The sequence below is a fragment of the Ornithodoros turicata genome, chromosome 6 (genome assembly GCF_037126465.1).
Source record: "Ornithodoros turicata isolate Travis chromosome 6, ASM3712646v1, whole genome shotgun sequence".
Taxonomy (NCBI): Eukaryota; Metazoa; Arthropoda; class Arachnida; order Ixodida; family Argasidae; genus Ornithodoros; species Ornithodoros turicata.
The window spans coordinates 42,492,426-42,520,154 of record NC_088206.1 but is presented as its reverse complement, the minus strand read 5'-3'; the positions used below and the strand labels follow the sequence as shown (position 1 = coordinate 42,520,154).

At 42.6% G+C, this 27,729-nt stretch overlaps 1 protein-coding gene across 1 annotated transcript; it reads right to left on the bottom strand.

The window, feature by feature from the left end:
* Positions 1–4,884: 4,884 nt before the first annotated feature.
* LOC135398540 (uncharacterized) lies at positions 4,885–7,748 on the bottom strand. Its single transcript, XM_064629939.1, has 5 exons — positions 7,544–7,748; positions 6,854–6,903; positions 5,781–5,853; positions 5,532–5,697; positions 4,885–5,030 (listed from the first exon to the last, which is right to left on the bottom strand). Exons 1-5 carry the CDS (start codon positions 7,746–7,748, stop codon positions 4,898–4,900), a joined length of 627 nt encoding a protein of 208 aa, XP_064486009.1. The 3' UTR covers positions 4,885–4,897.
* Positions 7,749–27,729: the final 19,981 nt, after the last annotated feature.

Below are 27,729 nucleotides of genomic sequence, written 5' to 3'. Positions count from 1 at the left end.
GGAATATGAAACAAGCCACTGCTGTGACACTGGGACGAGAAACAAGAATCTTTATATTTCCACTCGGAACTGGGGCAGTGAATGACACTGCTATTCAAACACTTGCGCGAGCTCTACAAAAGCTCGTCTTTGACCCCTTTTGGAGGGGATTATAAAAGGAGGACAAATAGGTTGTCACAAAAAGGTCTCTTTGCTGATAGATCCACTTTTTCGACGATTTACCTAGAACGACAAGTTGAAGGACCGCAAGGATTTCGGGTAGACATCGGGTTTTACCCGAATTCTGGAAAACTTGTTCGGGGGGGAACTATCGTGAAAAATCGGATTTAACCCGAAAACGAAGAACCCTAGGTATACTATATATTGTTACATGTGACATATTGTAGTGTACTGAAGCCAGCTTCACTGTTGTATAGTTTCTTCGCACTGTTACTTCTTCAACGTTATTTGAATGAGGAATGCGGAGAATCAGGAAATGTATGCCTTGCATGTTCTGGACGTTCTCTAAGTGCTGACCCCTGCTGTTGGGCTAAAATCCAGCATCTACACAAAAATATTAACAAATGTAGAACAGGAGACAGAGAAACACGGACACAATGGCATGATTGAGATCATGATATGCTGTCAATTTTTTTCTGTGTCTCTGGTTCTACATTTTATGAACATGTGCCGCATTGCCAGCACCCTTGCCCTCTTGCTACGAAGAGAGCCTCTCGGTAATAAAAATACAGGTTGTCAAATGCATGTAAACAGTGCCTACATTTTTTGGGTGTTCACTCATTTGATGTTTATGCCAGAAAATGCTCTTCTAGTTCACATGGCATACTGAATATGAGCGTGCTCCACAGCCATGAACTACATTTTAAATTAGCACTGCAGTATGTTTATCAGCACACGTGAAATTACCCTTCATAAGTGCATCGATGCAAGCTCATTGATTCTGATGCTAACTGCTCATGGAATAACATGGGGTGGTGTGAACGACACTGGCATCACATGTTACGTCACTAGCAGTTACGATTTCTCACTGAAGCCTGGAACTCAATGATGTAATTCAAATCTTGATTGCAGAAAAAGTAAGCACATGTTTGTTGTTACTTTGTATACAGTTGAAACTTGTTAATGTGGTGATGGTCATTCTCGTGGATTTGGCAATAAAATCATTTTAGGATAAAGAACACCCGTCGAGGTGTAACCTATCAAAAGTAGTAAATTGAGTGAGGCATTTTCAAATACCTTCTTTCCTTCATCTTTGCAATGTTGACATACATCTGCTTCGTAGAACGTGAAAAAACATTGTTCAAGTTTCCGGCGATAACGATTCACAAGTAAAGAGAAAACGGTTGAGGGCATTAAAAATTTAATTTGCGAAAACCGAGACTTTCGTGGAGTAGGCTGCACTTCTTCAGGTTTGAGGACCTGTTACACATAGTCAAGAATATATCAAACCCAAGTCGCAAAAGAGTAGAGGGCGAAGGTTGAGAAGAATACAAATAAATGTTCTACAAAGGAGGTGGCTAGACAAGTTCAGGCAGACATACAGATGATGTAGCAAAACATATGAATGGACACAGCAGCAAGTTAGGTACAAAGCACAAAAATACCCTTAGATGTTCGGGGAATTACGGCTCAAGGGCGAGGGATTGAGGATACGCAGCATTTTGAAATTCACAGTTTTTCACACGATCCGCCAAACACGTTGATGCCGTGCGGTTGCAAAGTTTCGAATTTTGAAATGAAATAGGATTCTCGGTTTTTCCGTTTGATGTCATTATTGTAACCGGATTCCAAGATGGTAATAAGTAGATGAGTGTTTAGATCTAGGATTAGTGCTATAAGAGAGGGTCTGTCCTTGAAATGATGAGATCTGTTCACTTTCCAGGTGATTTCAGGTATGTGAAAACAATCATGAATGTTGACAAAGCTGTATGAAGCAGGGACTGCAACTAATCTGTACAACTGGGCAGAACAGTAGAATGCAAGATTTGTTCAAAGTGTGCTATAGCGTCATACAGATGGGATCTGAATGAGCTGACGAAACATTTTTCTTGCGTAAGAACAAATACACCTGTAGGTTCTCAAAATGGAAAAGCAGAGTGTCGATTTTCACAGGAGACAGCCACAAAGGCATCTTTTTTTTTTATTTGCTGCCTAGACGACCTCAACTGACGAACAAGCTGCAGCACATTATGGCGACAAATTTGTTTGTTTATTTTTAAGAGAAACCGTAGATTTTCAATATGTTATAGGAGAGGATTGGTTATACAAATAAGGGAAGATTTCTTTTAGACGACCTATATGTGAATATACTATCTGAACACAAACTGTCATTTTTTGCAAGTGCTTGATATTCTCAAACGCTTGGTTAAACAATGAATATAGATCAGCTTGATATTTTTATGTGAAGCTAATCCCCATGCAGCATAAATAATCTGGCTCCTTCAAGAATGCTAATTTGCCGGAAATTTATCGTAAACTTTACCCGTTATGGCCTCGTGACCGCGATACGCGGCGTCGGCGGCAAGGGGTTTTGGGTCCAGCGTTGTGTACCAGTCTTTGAGCGAGTTTAAATATTAATCTCACTCCGTTTATTGTTCAACTGATGGTTGTTGTTTGAGAGCTCAATTGCTATGCTGTGAGATTGGGGTGTACGGCACGCATACGACATACGACAATATAAATAAAATAATATAAACAAAAGGACGTGCACGATAAATTACGCCACACTGTTCTTCCCGTGTTGCTACACTTTGTATTTTAAAGCGCTTTAGCGAGCCAGTCCGTTCACAAACGGCTGTGTGCATCCCGTCGTGTATATATTAGGCTTGGATACTTTCCTTTTAATTGCCTAATAACACTTTTGCGACTCGAGCACGTATATTAGCAGGCTCCAGACTTGCACAATATTATTTTGGTGATGCTGCATATGTTCAGACAAGAGTGGAGGAAAGTTGTTCCTATTTGCTTTATGTATTTATTCACTTCAGTATATCATTCTCACATACTGGTTTAAATTTAATTAGCGGTTAGTAATACTGCAGTATAAGCAATTTAGCACACTACAGTGCTGTAAGATATATTGTAAGCACCTTTGGCTGCAGAATCACTGGGTGGATATCAGTAAATTTTTAGTGCCTTCTTTTCTGTGGTGGTCACTGTAATAGGCATTCAGTTAAGCGTTTTGGCAATTCCAATGTAAACAGTCATCTGCTATATTGGAAAGTGAGTGATTATGGTCAAACAAGTCTCAATAAACATGATACCTTCTACAATACCATCTGTGATTCCTAAATGCCAGTATGACAAGGTATGAAGAAATGTTAACGTAGTGCATGTTATCCAAAGCAAGTTCTTCCACATCGACCCCATGTACACACACACAGAAAGAAAAAAAAAAGAACAGAAACGGGTCTTGGGTTTGCCTCTGGTAACAATAGTTACCTACAGAAATGCAGATATGTGCAATCAAACACATTTGCAAGGAAAGCATGAAGATTATTGCAGTTGCAACTGTCATGTCAGTAGGTCATGCAGACCTTGATATTTTTGAAATTTCTCAAACATTTCCGTATCGTTTGTATTCAACGTGCTGGACATCTAGTGTGCAACACCTGATATGAAATCAAAATCTGAGCCAGTATGGGGTCATGAGCAAACCGGTGTAACATGAGCAACAATAAGGCAGACGGCATGTCAACAAGTTGCAAACTGCTGTTCGATCTTGCATATTTGTCATATGCTCATCTAGTTATTTTTGAAATTTCTTAAACATCTTATTAAAATTTCTTAAGCATATCTGGTGTTGCACGCTAGTTGTCCAGCACGTTGAATATAAGAGATGTGGAAATGTTTAAAAAAATTCAAAAATACCTAGATGTGAATGACAAACGTGCAAGATGAGACAGCGGTTTGCAACCTGTTGGCATGCTATCTGCCTTATTGTTGCTCATGTTGCACCGGTGCGTTCATGACCCCATACTGGCTCAGATTTCGACTCGATATCTGGTGTTGCACACTAGTTGGCAAGCACGTTGAATACAAAAAGATGTGAAGATGTTTAAAAAAATTCAAAAATACCTAGATGTGCATGACAAATGTGCAAGATGGAACAGCGGTTTGCAACCTGTTGACGTGTCATCTGCCTTATTGTTGCTCACGTTGCACCGGTGCGTTCATGACCTCATACTGGCTCAGATTTCGACTCGATATCTGGTGTTGCACACTACACTCTAAGAAGTTTCTCTGTTATTTTACGGAAAAAGTATAGGAAAACATAACCCAGACGATGTCAGTAAAATAACAGAAAAGGAGTAAGTCCTACTAGCAATTTAGTCTGTAAAAGTAACAGAGATTATGTTATACTACATCAATTTTGTAAATTGGTTTATACCAATGAAGCTTTAAAAAGAAAACCTTTTGTGTAAAATTACACTGAGTACGTATTTTTTTTACATTGACTATTGCAGTTACAAACAATATTATGACAATTACTATTTCTTTTTACTTTTTATTTGAATACTATTGTCACGGGAAGAAGTGAAGGGTCGCCTGCGCGTGGGAGCAGGGGCGCGCATTCTTGTTCTTCGGCTGGCTCTCGCTCTTGCCACGGCTGGACCGGCTCCCCTGAGCTCCCGAATAAACGTATTACTATTAATTTTCCCTACAAAGCCAGAATCCCTTACACTGTATCGCCAATTTTCTGGCTGCACGTTATTCAGCTTTTGCCTAAGTAGGAACCCATGGAGAGAAGAGATGAGTGGAGTCAGGCAGCATTCAAATACGTGTCCATGCTGGAGCTTTTATTGTGATACGCTGAATAGGTTCATTACACATATAAAGAAAATAGCCTTCGCCACATGAAAACAAAAACCTGTCTGGTGACTCTCTTGGTAACTCTTCAGAAGGTGGCCCACTTTGAGTTTTCATATTCTTTGAGGTTGCTTATTAGTGACACCACTTTTAGGATAGATCCTTTCGGTCCTTTCCGTTTCTTTTGGATTGTGCTTGGAGGATTGATCCGAAACATGCATCTAGAAATATTTGAAGACCTTGTATATGTTTGTGCTTTCAAGAAACACAGTGAAGTTGACAGCAGCTTTTCTTTGAGGACGAGGAGACACAGAAAACACCACACAATGTAAACTCACTTATCCTTGTGTGTCTCCTTATCCTCAAGCAAATGTTGCCGCCAACATCAAATACCGTGCATCAGCTTGCTTTCGTCTTTGTCTAGCCTACAGGGCACAACAAAACACACATAAGAGTAGATTGAAGCATTAAAACATTAGGCTCTTGCAGCATTAAGGTTAATTAAATTCCTAGAAAGAGGGGTAAGTCACATAAAAGCACTATTCACATTCAAACATCCGCAGCTCATTCTTAGCTCTAATTTGCTCACCAAGAAAGCATTTATCAATTCACATTAGACAGCAGTGCCACCTTGGAGAGGCAGCAGCAAGCCTGTACGTAACATTGAATCAGTTTAATGACGCAGGAAGGAAAATACATTTTAGGAAAGTGTTCGGCCTTACCGCTGCAAGAACTCAAACGTTGCCTCAGCCTCCTGAGGGTACTGAACCCCAAATATAAAGTATGCTGCCACAAGATGGCAGACAGCATCAAAGAAGTTGATAATATCTGAGATGATGATCTGCTTGTCGACCAGCAACTTGAAAGATGATGCGTGAAACAGAGTCCCTGCAAAAGCAAGAGGTCAACTGTAGCAATATGGAGGTGCTAGTAAAAAACATGCCCCAACAGAGTGAAGCTACTGGACGCACCACATGAGATAATAACTGGTGTGATTGGCAGCTCAGAAACCTGACTTTGAGGATCGTCCAAAGTGTGGGAGACCTTCAAGGGATAAAAATGTAAAGTAATATATGACCTGCACACCAGTGACTTCAGAGAACCCTAAAAAAATTCACACATTCCTGAAGAACAATGCATTTTAAGTCCTCACTAAAATACGCTGCCAAACCTCCAAGGAGTCCAATAAGCTTTGCGTAGCCTGTGCCATTCGATAGGTAAGCTCTTTTTGCACTTTGCAGGTGTTCTTTTACAGGTGCTCGGTCAGACTCCGCAAGAAACCGCAGAATTAATTCGCCTTTCTCTTCGAATGTGGACTTTAGTGTTTCAGTGCAGTTCAACCCAGTGAGCTGATCAAAATGGTCATAAAAGCACTTTGTGATAAAGAGCCAAGGCCACTTCATTTGCAGGTGCAGAACTGGTGTTTCTGAGATTTTTATAATATCTCTGCGCTGGAGGCAGTATGTTCTCTTCATCAATATTTGTACTTCGTTAATGTCGCATGTCAAGTTGTCAGCCATATTTTGCAGCTTAAGTTGTGCGGCTTCCAAATGTGTCACGTCTTCCCCCTCCGGAACACCCGGATTCCATGCTATGCAGCCATGAGAATCTGTCAGTTGGCCCTGGCAGCGCCGTTTTTTCAAATTGTGTGGGTTTTGTGTGTTCTCTTCATCTGTCTGCACCTTTTCCCTATTTTGGTTGTATATCCAGTTTTCAAGCCTTTTCAAAGGGCTGTCATACCCTGTGCCTACAATGGTACCATCAATGCGGTCGAGCAAAGAATCAGGGTATGTCAATACTATCCGTTTAGCTACAACAGCGAGGCTCTTTCTACCGGGGTGTTGCACGAACTGTTGAATTTCTGCACAGGCTACTCTGACGAAATCCAGCAAGTCACTTTTTTTAATGGCGACTTTGTCTCCAAAGCTGAAAGAAGCTATGGCCGTGCTCGGGAAAATGGAATTTTAAAGTTCTCTTCCCAGTTAAAATGTGCCATACATTGCACTGGTGTGTTGCCGATAGACGTGCTTGCTTGTTCTTTTACCAGGTAGTTCTGTTGACCTTCACGATGATTTTGTGGCTCAAATGGCGGCTCTGCAGAGGGGTGTAAGAAACACAGGGTGAGAAAACAGAAGCATGCTCGAATTAAATGGAGGTTGTCAAACTTTAGCTGCTTATCACAATAGTAGGATATTTAACTGATCAAGAAAATACCACAGCAGGTGAAGTATCCTGCTGATAGATGGAAAATATAAAATTGTAAAAAAAAAAAATATGGCCTTCATACTATTCCTCAGAATATTTAATGGGGTATGCCTATATAAAAGCCAACTGCTCAAGATAAAGAATAAGGACATCATTACTGCCATGTGGCGTACTTCAACCCACCATGACGTCACTTCAACAGCCTACTAAAGCCACGTGCTACATTTCTAACACTTTTATCCTGCTGAAGACAGTGTCACTGTTGAAACGTAGACGGCTTTTTATACGCCTCATAATATGTTGGAGCTTCTGTGTTAAATTATTCACTCAATAAACTAGCTTTTGTTTATTTTGTTTATTTCTTTATTTTTATTTTTTTATTTTGTTAACTTTTCTAACTAACTAGCTTTTGTTAACTTCCCATAATCTGTTGCCCACGTTTTATCAATTTACTTTTATTCAGCTTCACAGCAGTCCGATATCTCACCCTCTTTAACGTATATATATATGCGTGTGTGTTTATATTTACCAGAATTCCAGAGTCTCAAGAGTTTCCTGCTGTTGACCACATTGAGTACGCCTTTCAGCTCTGTGTGCTCCACATAATTCAAATCCTCAAGGGTCTTTACACCAAGCTCGACGAGGCGTTGGTATAGAGCTCTAGCTTCATTCTCGTGCAAGTCCGGAAGGATATGACGGACAGCAACAATAATCTCTGAAGACAGGGATTCCATTTCCTGAAAAAATATATAATTGTCTTTTCTTTTTCCATTTGTTGTACAGCATGCCAGCATTGAACGGTATCAAATGGTTGAACAATATCCTTACTCTGCGCAATTAGGTGCTCTACTATAAACATACTGGTTTGTTGAACGGTGTGACTTGTATAGTACGCCCTGTCTTTCGTGCAAAGCATGTGCATTGGTAACTTGAACATTTATCAAGCATTCTTTGATCACTGTGTAAGGTTAACTTTTTCTTCATACTTTTTTGTTCAAACATGTTTATTCCATAAACAAAAAACATTTACAATTCACTGCATTCTAAGTTCCATAAGCAATGGTAACCTGCGTCTGAAAAACGTATACAACTTAAGCCGCATAACAGCAGCAGCAATAAATCATTGGATGGAGAAGCCACATTAAGGATGACAGAAGCCACAGAATGTGGGTGTACGTAAAAGATTGGAAAAGCAACTGCAAAGAGAAATATGCAAAAACATTGGAGTCCAACACTTTGCACCTAATCTAATTGGTATTACTCCCTAAGAAAGGGTGAAGCGGCACACAGATCATGACATTCCTTAGAAGTTTTCAAATGTAGCATGCTTCAAAACTAAGGCTCTTTTATCAACAAACTTGTACTGAACCAGAGGATAGAAGTCAAGTAACGTTGATATCTGAACACATTGCAGTTGTGAACCAGATGTGACGCTTAAAATGTCATAGATGCCCAAGTCACTCAGAAAAGCACACTGGACGGGCATCACAATAAGATACACATCATTTTCGCCTACAACGGCAGCAGCCTCAATTTTAGCAAACTAGATTTTACCCTCTAGTCTGCACAGTGTAACAAACATACCCCTATTGCACATTGTACCACAGTATTCCACCTTGCACAAAAGCTGCCATCGTGATCCACACAGTTCTTTCTCACAAGTACTAATAATTTCATATGAGAACGTGGGCTCATTTGGAGCTGGAGCTCCCACAACAATCCGTGGTGGAAAGATTGTTCCAGCTGCAAGATAGGCTTGTAACAGCTCGTGTTTTATGCAAAGTGACTTCGTCAGATTCTTGAAGTTATGAGAGCCACGCGTTTTGAATATGCATGTTTACTTTCAAAACGCATTGTCCACATACTAATGAGGGGACCAAATTTCAGGAAAAGTTGAGGATAGTGGCAAAGGAAGTGGTGCTTTGGCTTCAAGTTACTATTGGGAAAAATGTCTGCAAAAGTTTCAATATACAGCTCAATCTGTTCCTTCATGTATTCAATTTGTGCCACTGAGATAGTACGGGAACACACATATTCAACAATCTCTCTTAGGAGCAAGCAAAGTTGCCACACAGGGTCAGATACATGAACAATATGACCAACAAGCAGGGGCATACAACGGATGAGGCACCAGTTTTCTGCTGCATGACCACAAAGCTTCGAAAAGCCTGGTTTTAAGGGAGGTGGTCTCTCAGCTGCATCATGAGTACTCAGTGGTAACTCCTTGATTCTTTTGTTTAGAACGCATAGTGGAAGGTAGTTCTTGGCAATGTGCTGAAGGTAGAGTGCCAGGTCATAACTAATAATTCCTTCAAACAGATCATGTGCTATGCATGGGGGTAACGCTCCAATAACATGAAAATGTTCAATGTCATTGAAGGAGGAATCATATTTTACACCCATGTAGTGATCACATCCACTATCCTGCAATGATGCGACACAATCAGAATAGTTCTGAGCGGTCCTAGATTCGCCCACCGCACTTGGGTCTCTTCTAAATGTATCTCTGTCAATAAGTGCATGACAAGCGTGCAAGATGGAACAGCGGTTTGCAACCTGTTGACATGTCATCTGTCTTATTGTTGCTCACGTTGCACCGGTCCGTTCATGACCCCATACTGGCTCAGATTTCGACTCGATATCTGGTGTTGCACACTAGTTGTCCAGCACGTTGAATATAAAAGATGTGAAGATGTTTAAAAAATTCAAAAATACCTATATGTGCATGACAAACGTGCAAGATGGAACAGCAGTTTGCAACCTGTTGACATGTCACCTGCCTTATTGTTGCTCATGTTGCCATGTTACATGTCACCATAATGTGCTGCAGCTTGTTCGTCAGTTGAGGTCGTCTAGGAAGCTAAAAAAAAAGATGCCTTTGTGGCTGTCTCCTACAAAAGTCGACACTCTGCTTTTCTATTTTGAGAACCTACAGGTGTATTTGTTCTTACACAAGAAAAATGTTTCATCACCTCATTCATATCCCATCTATATGACGCTATAGCACACTTTGAACAAATCTTGCATTCTACTGTTCTGCCCAGTTCTACAGATTAGTTGCAGTCCCTGCTCCATAACAGCTTTGTCAACACTTATGATTGTTTTCACATACCTGAAGTCATCTGGAAAGTGAAAAGATCTCATCATTTCAAGGACAGCCCCTCTCCTATAGCATATTCAGAACCTGCTGGCAAGGGCACACAAATCCCTTTAAGCGAGAAGGGAAAAGGCTTAAGACCTCAGGAATAATAGCGGAGTCACGGGACATCGCTACGCGGCTAACACGAGCCCCAACATGCCATGATGACGTCGCAAACCAGGAAAAAAGCACGCACACACAAACGTATCAGCTCAGGAATGCACAAGGAGAGGTGCTTTATTGGAATTTTCCTCCACGCTCACATACCAGCATTTCTGCACAAATACTTATAAGTGCATACAGCTTACTCCACCAACATATCAAGCAAAGTGAATACTGACACTCAACAATATATAACAAAAAACAAACAAATTCCATTCTCATGAACTCTCCTCTGCCGAGCGGCTTTCTCCTCCTCTACCTGGATGTTGACTTTTTCCCCTCACCTACATTCTGAGTGGGTCCCTGGTGCAGGAAAGCGTGCGCGCACACACACAGACACACACTCACATTTTCACACTCATAAACACAGTCTATTCACAGCCACATACATTCATATTATTCCTCACGTCAATAATTATCCAACCAGCGTCAAAACGGGGGGAACGCACATATGCGAACGCAAAACAATAGGTCTTCGTTCCGGTAATAGGAGCAAAAAAGAAACACAGCATCGCAGGAATGCATGTTCGCTATACATCCACCAAGAAAACGGTGCCGTGCTTCTGCGCAGCCATCATTATACAGGAGTGAATTCACTTCGTTTTCCTTTTATTTCCTTGTACCCATATATTTTGCAAGAATAATATAGAGCAGAACGGGTAAATGTGAACATCATTCGCTACACATTGTAGCTCTCATCATTTTTAAACCAAACCACTTAACATGTGTTCATAGGCCTTCACTAAATAGCTGAGCCGATAATGACTCAAAATAAAATCAAATAGAATAATCATTCTGCCATCGCTGGCTGCAAGTTTGGGTACCCAACAGAGCAGTGCGCTCCTATCAACACGTCTTGGGCTGGCCTTACACACACACCCGAAGCGTTTTTGAATACATTCTGCTGTCGCCGGAACAAAAGATTTATCGCGAGGGTACTACAATGTCAGCTCTCTTAATGTTTAAGAGATAAAACAGTGCGCTCACTCGGGGTGACGGATCGCGCGCTTCGCGCGTCCAAACCTAGAGAACGGGCCCGCGTTGCGCTTGCACGGGGAATCGCGTGCGTCGCGAGTCCAAACCGCGAGAACGGGCCCGCGCGCGGCTCGCGTGGGGCGCGGTGCGGGCGCACTGTTTTATCACTTAAACAGCAAGAGAGCTGACATTGTAGTACCCTCGCGATAAATCTTTTATTCCGGCGACAGCAGAATGTATTCAAAAATGCTTCGGGTGTGTGTGTAAGGCCAGCCCAAGGCGTGTTGATGGGAGCGCACTGCTCTGTTGGGTACTCAAACTTGCTGCCAGCGATGGTGGAATGATTATTTTATTTGATTTTATTTTGAGTCATTATCGGCTCACCTATTTAGTGAAGGCATATGAACACATGTTAAGTGGTTTGGTTTAAAAATGATGAGAGCTACAGTGTGTAGCGAATGATGTTCATATCTACCATTCTTGCAAAATATATGGGTGCAATGAAATAAAAGGAAAAAGAAGTGAATTCACTCCTGTATAATGATCGCTGCGCAGAAGCACGGCACCGTTCTCTTGGCGGAAGTATAGCGAACATGCATTCCTGCGGTGCTGTGTTTCTTTTTTGCTTTGCGACGGTCGACTGGTGATATCCTATTTATTTATTGATTTATTACATACGGAACGAAGATCTATTGTTTTGCATTCGCATATGTGCGTTCCCCCCGTTTTGACGCTGGTTGGATAATTATTGACGTGAGGAATAATATGAAGTTATGTGGCTGTGAATAGACATTGTGTTTGTAAGTGAAAATGTGAGTGTGTGTCTGTGTGTGCGCGCGCGCTTTTCTGAACCAGGGACCCCACTTGACAAGTAAGCGTTTGCCTTTTCGTGTGACACGAGTGATACATATATGTACTATTGCGTGAAATAGTAGTTTAAAAAATAAGGGTATTAGTCGCGTTTGCATTGCTATCTGTAGGATAGGACGAGCGTTTTTAATGGAATTGCCTCGCGAACCTGGTGAAGTCTTTGTTTTGTGCAGGGTATTTTATGAGTGCCCGACGCCGGTGCTGTTGTTGTTTGTTTGTTAGTATATATCTGTCACGTTCGTAGCGCTGTTCAAGCTTTGTTTTCTTTGCAAAAATTCAGACTTTATGGTATTAAGCTGTCCGAGTAGAAGTGACTTTCCCTGCTCGCCTAAGATAAATTGTGTCTTTTTTATATGCTTTCTTCAGACGGGGACAATGCAAATGAGTATTTAGCATTATGCAATAATTATCTGATAGCAGAAATGGGTGTCTTTGTCACAGTTTATTAGCGTGTGCCTCGTTATTTTATTTTTTTCTCTTATAGCTATGCGAGCAAAAGTGCGTGTAATTTTTCCCTGCTGTTTTCTTATTTTTTCTACTTTTACGCAGAAGAAAGCCTCCTGGTGAAAGCTGAAAGGTGTTCTATCAGTGGAAGTGGGGTTGTTTGTTTGATTTTGTTGGGTGTTCGATATCTTGGTGAAGTAAGCAGTGCTTAATTTCCCAGTCATGGGTTTTGGAGTAGAAATGCTGGAATCTGAGCACGGAGTAGAAATTCCTATATTTCTCTGCTCCCTAAGAAAATGTGTGCGTCGTTTTCCAAGCAGACAGCGTATAGTTTACGCGAAATAGAAAAATGAAGTTGTGTATGCTCTATGATTTTCTGACGCAGGCTTAGGCGTTTTCCCCGATGAGCACTATTTTGTATTCGATGTCGCATGTCTGAACTTGTTCAGTAGTGTCTTTCATGCTGCAATTTTTACCCTTCGCTAATATCTTGTTGATGTCATGTTGTGCTAGCCGCGTAGCGATAAGCGGTGATTCTCGGATTATTCCTGAGCGGTTCGACTTAAGCCTTTTCCCTGCTTACCTAAGGATATTCGTGCATTCCTGTCCTGTGCTTTCTTTACGCAAGGGCAATGCGACTGTGTATGTGGCATTATGCAAGAATTATCTGATACCAGACATGAGTGTATTTTTTTAGTTTATTAGCATATGCTTCAGTTTTTGAAGTCAAGCAAAAGTGCGCGCAACTTTTGCTGCTCTTTCCTCAAATCACTGCTTTTGTGCAGAAGAAAGTCGCATGGTACAGCTGAGAAGTGGGTTTCTCTGCTTGTTTGTTAGATGTTGTTAGGAGCTCGGTATGTTGAAGAAGTAAGCTGTTATAGGTATTCGTGCAGAAACGCTTGCATCTGAGCGCAGGATAGGAATTCCTGAAGCACAGCACCCTCAGTGTAAATTAATTATTTTGGATGTGAGTCTGCTTCACTGCATGACAAGGCTGAAATGGGAAGAGAGAAAAAATTGGAGCGCTTGATTAATAGCGATCCAAGTAACACAGCAATTATAGTCTTCATAGAAAGTAGAATTTTAATAGGCTCCTAAAATTATAGCTTTCTAGTAGTTTTTCTAAACTGCAATGCAACAATCATTTGCATGCCTAATAATCCTAAATTATAATTGAGCGTAGTACGGACTTTTTGTGATAGTCAACTGCAATGCAATAATCATTAATGTAGTATAGGAATGCAATCATGTTCCCGTAAAGGCGTGCTGTCTAGTACTCGGTCGAGCGCGAATAGAACTTTGCCACCAGGCTTTCGCGCCGTTTTGCTCGCAGGTGTAGCCTCAGACAACGAATGTATGAGCATAGAAAGAATCATGTATTACATAAGCCTGGTGATGATGTTGAATGGACTCACTTATTATTTTAAAAGAGCAGTGGTAGTTTACTGGTGATGTGATTCTAATGACCATGATGAGCCTTTGGGGTGAAAATCGATCGAAAAACCTATGCAATCATTATAGTAGAATAAAGGAAATGATCTTGGGATAGTGATTCAATAAATAATAGGTCCCCTGTCTAGAGCGTACGCGTCCTTGAGCCACGCAGGTGCATGATGACGTCATGCCATGGCGTCATTGCAGATTGACCTTGTCCAGTTGTGTCGTCGGTGCGAAAAAAAAAAAGCGGTGTAGCATTGGGACAATGGGATGACGTCACGATCAATGAGCAATGCAAAAAGAGGGCGCAGGAATGCACTTTTCTCTTAGCCTCTCGCAGGTGGTCGCCACAGAGGGCTCAAAGAGCGCGCGCGCAGGCGTAGAGGCCGCGGTGCGGCGCCTCAGTCACTTGCTTGCTGGATCTCGTGGAGTGCAGACATGTCCTCGGTTGCTCCGCAGTCTCCGTGCGGCTCAGTTTGTGCCTTGCTGTCGGATGGAGCAGTCGCATCGGTCTGCGCTCCTGTTGTGGTGATTTGTTGTGTAACTAATTCGTTCGCACGTGATAACTTTGTCCCCCCTTTGTTTGCGATTTTCATGCCCGTGCATGTCGGGCGCTGGTTGCTGTTGTCCGGGCATCCCCGCCATTTTCTATCTTCTTCTGCCTTGGGAATGAGAGTAGTGCTGGTGTGATTCTTAATAATTTTGCCATGAAATTAGTTGACAAAGTAACCGCTAGGGGGGGCCTGCTTATGTGTAACTTTATAGAAGAGAAAAAAGCATTATAAGTCAGTTCTGTGCCTGGCTGTTGGGTGGAGCAGTCGCATCAATCTGCGCTCCTGTTGTGGTGGATTGATTTGTTGTTAGCCTATTGATGGTTAGCATATTTACTCTTGCTTTCCCAGCCTCTGTATTACAAATGTTTTTCTCTTCGCATGTGCAGAGCTGTCCTAACCTGCCCAAACATGTCATGATGACGTCACAGGATGTCCGGAACTGGTGGTCATAGCTGCGATGCTTTGCAACCTGCCTCTGTGCTCCGTCGCCCAGCGATGGTCAGCGGCGTTTCCGGACCACTTTCTTCAAGATGGCGTCGTTGATGTTCAACTAAGCTCCTTCTCTTCACTCTATCCCTATCTATTTTTTTCTTTTTTATGGACACAGGTTGCCGCCAACGCACAGGGTGGTCTGGACACGAGTTAGATGCTCCCCAATTAGTGTGATGACTCATTGGATGATGCTGATTAATGTGGGGGGTCCCAATTAGCTCGAATTGCTAATTAAACGTGTCCAGAAGCCTTGTAGCGTTGGCGGCAGTCTGTGTCCAGTCCATACTACTATCAATGTGGATGTTACTGAAATTAGAATCATATTTCGTTACACTTTGAGATTACCGCATGCTGGTTTCAAAAAATGAAGCCATCTGTGCTTACTTAAGTTATTCAGCCGAGAGAAAATAGTTTTTACTTGCAAACAAGCAAACGGTTTCGTCACATTCATGTGCGGCTTATTTGCAGAAAGGCATTTCGAGAGTCTGTCCTGTACCTGTTCCTTGCATTTATCAGAACGTAGGCTCACAAGGAAAACCACACGAAGAAAAGTACACAGGCAGGTTCCGATTTCACGATTCTGAGGCTGGAACACAACAGACGGACAAACACAAAACATCCACAAGGTACCGGTATCAGGCTTTTTCGTCGATCGTGCATCATGCATGGACGGGGTGACATCTACAGGAGGGTGAATCTGATCCTCAAATCATCCTCAACATGTCATTTGGGCACTAATATAGCGTCCTCACGGTATCCTCAGAGCATCTACAGACGCTACGTGAGGACAACTTTAGAACAGCGCCAGAGCACTTCTAGGATGAACCATTCTTTTTATTTTTATTTTATTTTTATGTGCTGACACATTCAACCGCAATCAACGTTTTTTTTATTGCACATGCATAGAAAACAGTTGCATACGGATTCCATTCATATTGGTTAACTGCCGCAATAAAGTCCGGCTGTTCGTTCCTAGCGCATTCTACAGCGGACAATAAGCGCAGCGGTTTAAAAAGGAAGCAGAGTGAAATATAAAAGACGTAGAACAACCCACTCCGAAAGGTACTAGAATTCTCTTCCGAAGCGAAAACAGATACTATTTGTTGCTTATTATGCGACCCTCTGTGTGAAGGTTACGTCGACCGTCGCCTGCAACACAAAACGAAAGGTGAGCTGTCCACGTTTCTTTCGATTACGCAAAAAAAAAAAAAAAATACGCCAAGCGAAGAATTGATTGAAGTATGAGCTCTGAATCACGGCAAAGTCTATGTTTCTTACCCCTTTTGTTTTGACACATTCAGGTAGGACTTTTGGAAGTCAAAAACAGTGCGACAGAATCGCGCATTTCTGTCCTTTCCACGAGAAATGCTCCATGTATCGTAGACAGTCATCCTTTTCGGAGACAGAGAATTTTACGCTGGACCACCCTTTGTTTCAGAAAAATGTCAATCCGGTCCAAGGACCGGCCTAAAAACAAAACAAATGTGTTCAGGGAGTCTGAGCAGTGAAACTAAACAAAGTAATATTTCTGGTCCCGCTATCTACACACAGGGACGGGTACAGGACGTACCTGAATGACTCTTCACTGACAGTCCCTGAGTGTCTTCCTCAGGACGTTCTGGGGATACACCTCGAAGGACGAGGACACAATGACACTGTGGGGACATCCTGAGGACCGTGTGTGTTCTTGGGGATAGCAGGTGTCCACCATAGCTGGAACCAACACTGGGAACTGATTTGGTAACTTACGACACGAATTCAGAGTTCGACATACTCAAATTTGACAAATTTGATCAAATTCGAGCGGCAGAACAAAGCACTAACTGCAGTGTCAACAGAATCCTGATAGCCGGCGAAAAATACAGCAAACGATTCGTCCACACTCGGTACTCTCGTTCCCAGCCCACCGCAAAGAGTCAAACGGCCAAACCCTGCGGGGAACTATTTTCAGACGCGGGAGCCAAAAGCCTTCGCTGCTCTGAGGCTGCCGTGCCTGTCGACCATGAGTAAAAACTTGCAGCCAAAGAGAGGACGGACACACAACAACACAACAGCGAGAACTGCGGACTCTCAACTAAAGGATTTATTAACAATACGTCAGTTAAAAGGCGCAAGAAAGTATGACACAGATAGTGATAAAGGTAAGGATAGCGTGCTCCAACAAAGCTAGTCTCCTGCAAGATACTCGATCTCGAGTGGCAAGAGGGACAAAGAAGTCTGATTGACACACTTATCACCCAGAGGTGAGATAAGGGAGGCCTCCACAATCTCTCGAACATTCTTTTCTTTGAAGCGAGCACAAATGGTTGTAGCTTCGAACAGCGGTTTACATTTGCACGTGCGACAGTGCACCGCAAGGTGCCTGGAAGGGGTGGAGGCATCGACCATGCATCTGTGTTCTAGAAGCCGAGTATTAACACAACGTCCAAAAAAATGTTTTAAAAGAATGTTCGAGAGATTGTGGAGGCCTCCCTGATCTCCTTTCTGGGTGATAAGTGTGTTAGTCAGACTTCTTTGTCCCTCTTGCCAGTCAAGATCGAGTATCTTGCAGGAGACTAGCTTTGTTGGAGCACGCTATCCTTACCTTTATCACTATCTGTGTCATACTTTCTTGCGGCTTTTAACTGACGTATTGTTAATAAATCCTTTAGTTGAGAGTCTGCAGTTCCCGCTGTTGTGTTGTTGTGTCTCCGTCCTCTCTTTGGCTGCAAGTTTTCACTCATGGCTATGTACCAACTACCCCAGATTTCTACCCTGTCGCCCAATCAGAGACGATTTATTTTGAAAGTTTGAATCTGAAGCGTTTGTATCGCAAAAGTTGATTTATACGGTTTTATCTTGACACCGTGGATTTTTTCGTGATTTATTTTGAGGAGTTTATTCTGGAAGTTTATTTTGCGAAGTGTGAACCAGAGCGATCCCTTTTTTTCGATGGAAGTCCGCGTCGGACAATGTTCACCTTGCTGGAGTGTACTCGCCTCAACTGGGTGAACGTGGCAAAATTTACTACAGCTGTCCAAGTCTTGTGGTTCTCGAGCTAGCGGTTTCCGTGTGTACACTCCTCCCAATACATGGGACTGACGGCGGTTTTTTTCCTAAAACCGTTTCCGTTGCAGCTACAGAGTCGTATTTCACATAGTTTTGAAGCTCTCGACTTGCTCTCTCCAACCGCTTTAATCCCGTCAGCGCGCGACCTTGCGTTCTCCAGATATGGGCTATGGAGCTGGAGGGCTCTGGCGCTGGCGCCAGCGAGTCTGTGTGACGCCACTCGCAGACGCTTCCGTAAGTGCCCTTCCTTTAGTGCCGTAACTCGCTTACCTAACGTCCAATTTACTGGAAATTTTGGATGCGGGTGCTTCGTTCTTTGCGCTACAACTTTTCAATTCGCACCCCCGTCTATTTACTGCAGGTTATGGCGTTAATCCCGAAATTCCTTAGGCTGACTCTCCTTCTGCAATCTTCGTCCCAGTTTATAGGTTTGAACTCTGCGGGAGATCTGAATCACCTATTCACGAATTCCTGCACTCCGAACGCCGAACGCCTAGAAACTTGCGGCATCTTTCTATCCCTCTCCGTTCTCGAGTGAGGACAACATGGCAACAGCGGCTCGTTATACACGGGGCTGGGGACATTTTTTTCGATATCGGTTGTTTGTTTGCGTAGGAATGTGATTGAAGACTTATTTTAAAGGGGAAAACGTCCTCTTTCCAATGGCTGTGGTCGCCCATACGCGCGACTTTCTGCTTTCTAGATATAGCGCGGGAAGAGCCGTTACAGGTGGCGCCCTTGGAGCTTAGAATGCCCCCAGAGGGAATCTAGGAAGCGTTCGGACGCATGTCCAGAGGGCTCTCGCTCGGGAATCGTCTTTCGTCGTAGTTTTAGTGCCCCGCAGTGCTGTGTCTGTATTTCATGCCTTACTACCTGTTTCTGTATGTGTACCTCGGAAGACCGAAAGCTGTAGCAGTTCCTGAAATTAAGGTTGAACTTGAACTGCCGCTCTGCGGCTTGCAAGTGTGATGAGTTATTTACCTTGTTCGAAGTGATGAATTTCGAATTTGATATAATTTTGCTGTCTGAGACATGGTACAATGAAAATTCTGACATGTTTGTGCTTCCTCTTTATGAACATTTCTTTTTAAACCGAGCCGATACGCGCGGGGGGGGTGTGTCTATTCAGATTTCTCATAGTTTGGGAAAATGCGAAGTTATTCCTCAATTTTCGATTATTACCGAACATTATGAACTATTGACGGTTTCAAATAACAAGCTATGGTCTCTGTTATTTACCGTCCGCCAAACAGAAATATAGCTATATTTTTCACACTCATAAAAACATTCTCTCGTTTGCGGAGGACTATGGTTATAACCTGTTTCTTGGTGGCGACTTGAACATAGACATGAATGCAGCACCTCCCTTGCGAAATCGCTTTAATCAAATGCTCGTATCCTATAATTGCTTCAACACTATTAGTCTCCCCACAAGAATTACTGAATACTCTTCCACTCTAATAGATATAATATTGACAAATGTATCAACATGCGCTAATTTAGCTGGTACTATAACGTCGGATGTTAGCGACCACCTCCCAGTTTACTTGTTATGTAAAACTAAAATAAATAGGAAACGGACGCAAAGGGGGATACGCTTTCAAAAAAATACTGAGGAGTCATTACGTGCCTTCAAGCAGGATATTAGCTCTGAGAACTGGTCCGCAGTGTACGCTGAAAATGATGTGAGTGCTTCTTATTCCTTGTTCATCAGCAAATTTTCAAGCGTATACCGAAAACATTTCCCTGAAGTGAGTAATGTTATCCCTAAGAAAATTAGGGAACCGTGAATAACATCTGAGCTCCATAAACTTATAAAGGAAAAAAAATGTCATGTTCCAAGTCTTTTTGAAGACAGGAGAAAGCGAGAAGTTGCAGCAATTTCGACGCTTTCGGAATAAAGGAAACGCAGCGTTAAGGAAGGCAAAGATGGACTATTTTTGTAAACTCTTTTGCGATACATGGAAGCGCAGTGACTTAATGTGGAAGAACTTGAACGATATTTTGAACCAAAAGCCATCTCAGCAAAGTATCACTGAAATCACTGTTGATGGTGCTACATTATCTGGGAAATAGCTAGCAAATCGGTTTAATAATTTATTTGCTAATTTAGTTACTGAAAATCCAGCACCTGGTGCGCGAGAGTTTTTAAGGAACCCTGTAAGCGATTCAGCTTTTTTGCACCCAACAGACGCCGTAGAAGTGTGCAGTAACTATTTCTCACTCAGAAACTCAAAAAGCAGCGACATCGATGGTCTACAAATTCGTCCCATTAAGTATGTTATTGATGTAGTTGCCCCAGTTCTGACCTACATTTACAATCTATCACTGCAACGTGGTGTTTTTCCTAATGAGTTGAAGAATGCTAGAGTTTCGATCCATTATATATAAGAGCGGTGACAAACATGATCCATCCAACTACCGCCCGATATCCGTACCTTCCAGTATTTTCAAAGGGCCTTGAGAGGGTTATATATACCCGTTTGATGAAATTCTTCAGTAAGCATAAGTGTAATTATTGACGAACAGTTTGGTTTTAGGAAACATAGGTCAACGGAAATAGCACTGTTAAAACAAAAAGAAATAATTGTACAGAATCTAGAGAAGAAGATGTTAACTCTCGGGGTATACATTGACTTACGTAAGGCCTTCGACTGTATAAGCCATGATGTCCTGGCTGAAAAACTACATTGGTACGGAATCCGTGGCATCGCGCTAGACCTAGTAAAGTCTTATTTGTCTTCTAGAAAACAGGCCGTAGTTTTGAATAACTTTCTATCCGATTTTGGTAACATAAGATCTGGCGTTCCCCAAGGCAGCATTTTGGGTCCTCTGCTTTTTAATATATATATCAATGACATAGTAAACATTGCACCAGTTATTCACAGCTCTGTACAGTTGAATTTCATTAATTTCATTATATATGCTGACGATACCACTCTTTTCTTTTCGGGACCTTCAAAAACAGAACTAGAGCTCCTTGCTAATGAGACATTGCGGACACTAAAAACGTGGTGTGACTCCAATACTCTAAAGGTTAACACAAATAAGACTAAAACGATGTTATTTCGTCCGTTAAACAAGAAAATCGATGACGATGTTATGGTTTATTACAATGATACGATACTCGAGAAAGTCTGTTTCTTTAAAAAATTAGGGGTAATTTTCTCCGAGTACCTTACTTGGAATGCACATGTAGACCATGTTATGAAAAAACTAGCCGCAGTAAATGGAATGTTGTGTAGACATCGGCACACGTTACCAGAAAAGGTGAAACTACAGCTGTATAGTTCTCTATTTTCTTCTAGATACAATTATTGCTCCTTAATATGGTCTACCACAACAAAGAGAAATATACATAAGCTACTGACTTTACAGAAAAGAGCTCTGCGACTGATTGCAATGTCGGCCGTTCTTCACATACTGCAGATTTATTCAAGCGCTATAGCATAGTTTCTATGACCAACATTTACAATTACAATTTAACATTAACTTACTCAAGGAGTATTCGCAATGGCAATACGGCCTTCTTGAAATTGTGCAATTTGAGAACATATATACCGCCGTATGAACTACGTCGTGAACGGTGGCTTGTCCCGCTATGCTGAACAAATTATGGCAAGCAATCACTTTGTTACACGTCTGCCTCTGTTTTTAACCAATATATTGGTAAATCTCTGAACCCTTTGACTATGAGTAGGTATAAATTAGTGCAGTATTTTCAAGACCATAATTAATTCACAGTTGACTTATTATTGATAAGGTGTGTGATGAATTTATTTCTGTCTGACTTCTCAGCCTTTTTGACTGTATTTATGTTTTAAATGTTTTGGCTAAACCATATTCTTCTATGTAAAATTGTTGCTGTTGCTGTACACTGGGAAAGGAGCCTTGTCAAGCCACTAGGCTTTTTGTTCCTTTTCCATTCGAAAGATAAAATAAATTTCATTTCATTTCAAGGTTAGTTGTGTGCCAGTAGTGTCATGTTTCGTGCACCTTTTGCTTGGTATTCTTCCTAGCATGTGGGAAGGGAGTTGCCTCAGGACAGAAGCCGCCGATATTTCGAACAGAGACTGTTCTTCTTCCCAGAAGAAGAACAGTCTCTGTTCGAAATATCGACGGCTTCTGTCCTGAGGCAACTCCCTTCCTACATCTCTACCAGTTCGCTGGATTTCTACCCATCTACGTTCCTAGCATGTGGGTTCCTATAACATTGTCCGCTCAGTGCGATTATTACCCTATTGTTACCTATTGCCTTATTCTCCATCTGTAATCTCAGTGTGCTCTTACTCTGTTGGTTAACCTGTATCATCTCTTAACATCAGGTTGAAGATATCTCGTGTGATGCTTCAGCGTCCATGATACAGGGTACTGGTGCTCTAAAGATACAGATCTTCCTTTTTTTAGTGTGGAAGGAATATGCACAGAATGTAATAATCGCGGATGATACAACTCAACGTGCATTGTTCCCAGGCAGAAATCAGGACTGGTTCTCGAATGGTCCCCAAGTGGTTTCATTTGCAGTTGAATGGTCCCAGATGGGTCCCCAAGTGGTATTAATGGTCCCACTCTGGCTTTAAGCGGGTTCCACTCTGGTCCCAGATGGGTCCCCGAGTGGCATTAGTGATCCCATTCTGGCTTTAAGCGGGTACCATTCTGGACCCAGATGGGTCCCAAAGTGGTGCAGTGTTCCCACCCTGGCTTTAAGCGGGTTCCATTCTGGGCCCAGATGGGTGCCAAAATGGTGTGTGGTTCCCACTCTGGCTTTAAGCGAGTTCCATTCTGTGCCCAGATGGGTGCCAAAGTGGTGTGTGGTTCCTACTCTGGCTTTAAGCGGGTTCCATTCTGGGCTCAGATGGTTCCAGAAGTTCCAGCTGGAGCCTCACAGGTACCACGTTGTTCCTAGAATGGTCACTTGAGACTCCAAGTTGGGCAGCTTCCCAGCTTCCCCCTTTGAGATTTCATCTTGTTCACACTTGCCATATATCCTTCTGGTTCTTTTTTTTATCTATTACTCTGATCTATTTTAGCACATGCATGATCTCTTTTTATTGCTGTTTGTCCAGGTGCGGCTTCTGCGATCAAATATATGCTGTATCCCTGTAACTCCAATTCGTGCACATTCTCATCTGAGGTGAATATCATAACATATTAAGTACCAGAGAAATATAAAAAAATACATCTCAACAACAACAAAAATTAAGCTAAATAACTAGAAGAAAGACAACGAAAAAACGAAAGAAAACGTAACTGCAGAGGCTGATGCAATGTGAAGACGCTACGGCGGCTACAAATTCAAACTTCAAACGGCGAGAGGGAGAGGAGAGGGCGAGAGGTGAGAGTGGCAGGTGGCATGGCAGTTGGAACTTGGACGGGTCGCAGCAAGTTGGTTTTGTCTTCAGTTGCCGTCGCAAGGGTGGTGTATCTCCTGTGCAGTATTTACGTGTGTTTTAGTGGGCTTTGTAAGACAGTGCGATGACAATGGTTCCTGTGCAACACATTGTCGATTTCCCGGAAGAGTTTTGACGCCAAGAAAGAGCTAAACGGCGTAGGGGCAAAACGCACTGTGAAACGCCAATCGGACTGCACGTCGCGAATGTTTGCAGGTATGAGTGATGACCGAGATGTTTTGATTACTATTAAATAGGCGTTTCGTTTTCGAAACTTAGGAGGAACTTGAAGAGAAACAGGATAAGAAGATTCCGAACGTACGGTGAAGAGGAAGGGGGTGTCGCGACCTTCATGGAAAACAGGAGTGTCATATGTCATCTTTTCTAAGAAAATACAAGATGTGAGGTGGCCAACGAACGAAACCTCCGTGTGGTCCGTGAGTGCATCGCACAGTCAGGCGTATGCTTTGTCAAGACACAGTGAGTGATCAGACTTATACTACGTAGTATGAACATGTAGAGATGTATTGATTATTTCTTTCTGCTCAGTGTATGCTTTTAGCAGAAGAAACGGTATTTACTTGAGAAATATGTGCATTTCTACGCATTATTTTCGGTCATGCATTCAGTGGTCCTAGCTGCTAAGTGGCCGGATCCTGGACCACTTAGCCAGAGGGGACCACTGGATCAATTCCACTGGTTCCACTTCAAGTGGGACCATCGTGAAGCTGGTTCCACTTTCAACTGGTCCCAGTCACTAAGTGGGACACACTCAAAGTGGGACCTGTCCAATAAACCACTTTGAAGTGGTCCCACTCCAGAGTGGTCCCATTATGAAGTGGTTTAACGAACTCGTCCCTCATGGGACCACTTGGCAAGTGGGACCAGAGTGGGACCATTACCAGAGTGGGACCAGTTCGTTAAACCATTTTGAAATGGTCCCATTCCAGATTTCTGCCTGGGTTCTCACCCTCTTCGGGTAATGTCTTACTGACACCTTTGCTGTAGCCCCAGTTGCTATAGTTAATTGATCTTATTGAGTTATATATGGCTGGTAGCAAACAAAAACAATTGTCTTTGGACCCACGTAACAGCATATGCGGGAAGTCTGGTTAACCCGTGGTGCACAAGTTTTGGCACATTTTATGTGACACATAATGTATTATCCCTTGCTAAAACTCGCTTCCTAACTCGCTTTATTGTTTCAGATGCCTCCAAGAAATATATCTTAGAGCTATCATATAGCATCATCTGTAAAGGTGTCTAAGACGCTGTACAGACAAGAATGTGATTGTTCAAGAAACATGTCAGAGGGATGTTGAACGATATCAATAAAAGAATATAGAAGCTGCATGATTTGATAGTTCCTAATATACACAGCGCAATAGGGTGCACAAATTATACAGGATCACCACGAGAGACTTGGTATTACGCCATTTTAGCGTGTATGTAGGAACCTATTTGCTTGTAGATCCCAATGTAGGTCCCACAATCAAATCAGATCCTGTTTATATGTAGGATCGCATTTGCATGTAGGTCCCACAATTGAAGGGGATCCTATTTGTATGTAGGTTCCTCCATCATGTAGGACCTGGTGTCATAATACCATATGGAGTCAAGTAGGAATTTCCAACAAGGTGTTATCCCAACGCCCGCAACAAAGAGAAGCGAGAAACGTAAGGACAGGCTCCAACAGCTCCCCATAGCGCCCACAGTTTGAGATGATTCACACAACACCGGGCATAAGATCAATGAAATTGCGATGTTGTAGAAATTATGCATAACCAGCCGGCCAATCAGTGGCCTTTCCCTATAAAAAAAACAAAAACATAGAATCCATTATGATTCAGATATGAGGTTTAATATTGTTGGATTGGATCCCACATATGGTGAATGATGTTGTATGTGACACCAGCGAAGACAGGAATGAGTTTGTGTGAGGTCTCAAATGGGTCAAATGGGTCACAAAGGTATGCACATTGGACCCTCACTGGGGACCTGTACGAGGTCGAAAGAACACAAAAGGGGGTTTATGTGATCACATACATACCAAAGTCATGGGAGGATTTAGAGGTCAGATCGGAGAGGGGGATGTGGGGGGTCTTCAAAGGGGAAAAGTACAACCTACAGGGCTCACCCTATACCTGATTTCAACTCGTCTTGTTAGGGCGGTGGTCCCCCCCGACCAGTGTATGTAAGCTCGTAGGATCTCTGAGAATGTGGTGCACCTTCCAGCTCCGACAAGCATGTGAACCTGATCGACTGCTTTTTACATTAAAATTCAGTGTGCATTGACATGCCTACTGGCAATAAAAGGTCACTATATATGTGAAATGTACGAGTATTCTTATTTATGTCTCAATTTCATCATACACTGTATTGTACACTACAAGCCGTGCAACTTATGGTACATACGAGCCTATGGCGCTACATAGCAGGTTGACTACAGAACACTGACACAGTGGAGTGTTCAACTGTTGAGCTCCAAATTTCTGCTCTATGACTGTGTTTCTTGTGGTCAGGTTGTTGGCTATGCAAATGTAGCTTCTTCAAAAAGCGGTTCAATTGCTTGTTCTTACATGCAGCCTCTGCAACACAACACCTTGAGACGTGTCCATGCTGTACTTTGATGTACCATGATGTACCGTAATTTCACGCGCATTAGCCGCACCGCAGATAAGCCGCAGGACGTCTTTTTAGGAACGTTTGGCAAATTTTCTGGCAGGTAAGCTGTGGGCAATACGAGACTACTGATTTGTGCAACAAAGGAGACCATAGAGAAGGTCATAACCCCTGTGGTCCATAGTGTACAACAAAGGAGGTCAGCTCTGGAGTTCTACTTGAGAGACCGTGGTTCTACAAAGATCGGATTGTGCCCTTATTGGGCGTTTTTCATGGATGATGGCTCAGTGGTCTTCCAGAAAATGGGAATGCACCGGGAAGATCAACCTACTCGAATGTGGACCCATCCCTGTTACGCACTGTTCGTGCATCGGCAGGGCAATGCTTTTCCAGAGACACTGTTGGCCCTTTCGTTAAGAGTGGGGTATGGGGAAAATACCAGGAAAAAATAGTAATCAGATAACCCGCACCGCTGGGTAAGCCGCAGAGCGCCCCTGAGGAAAAAAAATCGCACATAAGCCGCGGCTAATATGCGTGAAATTACGGTGCCTCAGTCACTTTCCAATTGATTTGGAATGGTGGAGATGTAATACATCCCGTGAACCTCCATGAAAAGGCACACATTGGCGTCACATGGTTTGCGTAAACACAGTCCGGCACTACAGTCACGAACAACATGTAGATGGGAAAGTGAGGTGCTTGATACTGTTATTAAGTCAACGATAAGCCAGCAGCTTCTTTCTCCTTCACACAGAACTTCCAATACCTTTGCGATCCTGCCGTACCTCTTTTGCGTAGTGGTAATGACAATAGAAGTGCAGGTTTTTTTTTGGTCGAGTGTAGGACTTTGCATGAAACGTTGTCCCATTTGCCGTGGCTCTCTCAAACACATTGCATGTCCACCGTTGAGTTCCAAATTTTTCGTTTATGAGGGCAGTCTCTTGTGGTGTGAGTGTCAACACAGATGGGCTACGGAAAGATATCTTCCTGATGCAGTCACTTGAACACAGGGTAGGATCAGTACTTTTCGTTATTTTCACGCAAGCAGTCTTTGCAGCATCAGACATTAGACTTGTGTAGTGTAGATACTGCACTTTCTGTTGAAGGTAGTAACGCTCCACGATTTGCAGAGGGACACCTTTAGCTGCGCTTATCAGTCTCACGAGCCTGCCGTTCATACTCTCGAAAGGGAAGCAAGAATGTGCCCAAAGTGGACCCATCTTCGAAACACATTTCGGCAGATGCAGTAACTGGTGCATGTTATATGTCATAAATCCTTTGCCGTATAGCTCTTGAGCATTGAACACAAATCGTACTAGAAGCTCGTTAGCACAATCTATGTCCTCCTTTGAGACGGTTTCTTTCAGCAAGGTAAATATTGCTTGAGACAAAAGTTCAAAATGCCTGAGATATCTTGCAGGAAGAGAGCCTTTTAGCGCAAGTGGACCATAAAACAACTACCAGTTTTTCCATTCATTTGCCTTCCAGTCTTTACATTCCCTTAGAGATCGAGGCAGACGGGTAAATGAAATTGGTGGCCTTAACTTTAACAGTACGTTCTCTATGGCACACATTTTTGATG

What these genes read in the sequence shown, in the direction of transcription:
- LOC135398540 (XM_064629939.1), bottom strand. Translation starts at nt 7,748, where the DNA reads ATGGAATCCCTGTCTTCAGAGATTATTGTTGCTGTCCGTCATATCCTT. An exon ending in ACCAGTTATTATCTCATGTG is followed by an intron (nt 5,698 to 5,780) that starts GTGCGTCCAGTA and finishes TTGCTTTTGCAG; the next exon opens with GGACTCTGTTTCACGCATCA. An exon ending in ACGTTTGAGTTCTTGCAGCG is followed by an intron (nt 5,031 to 5,531) that starts GTAAGGCCGAAC and finishes AAATATTTCTAG; the next exon opens with ATGCATGTTTCGGATCAATC.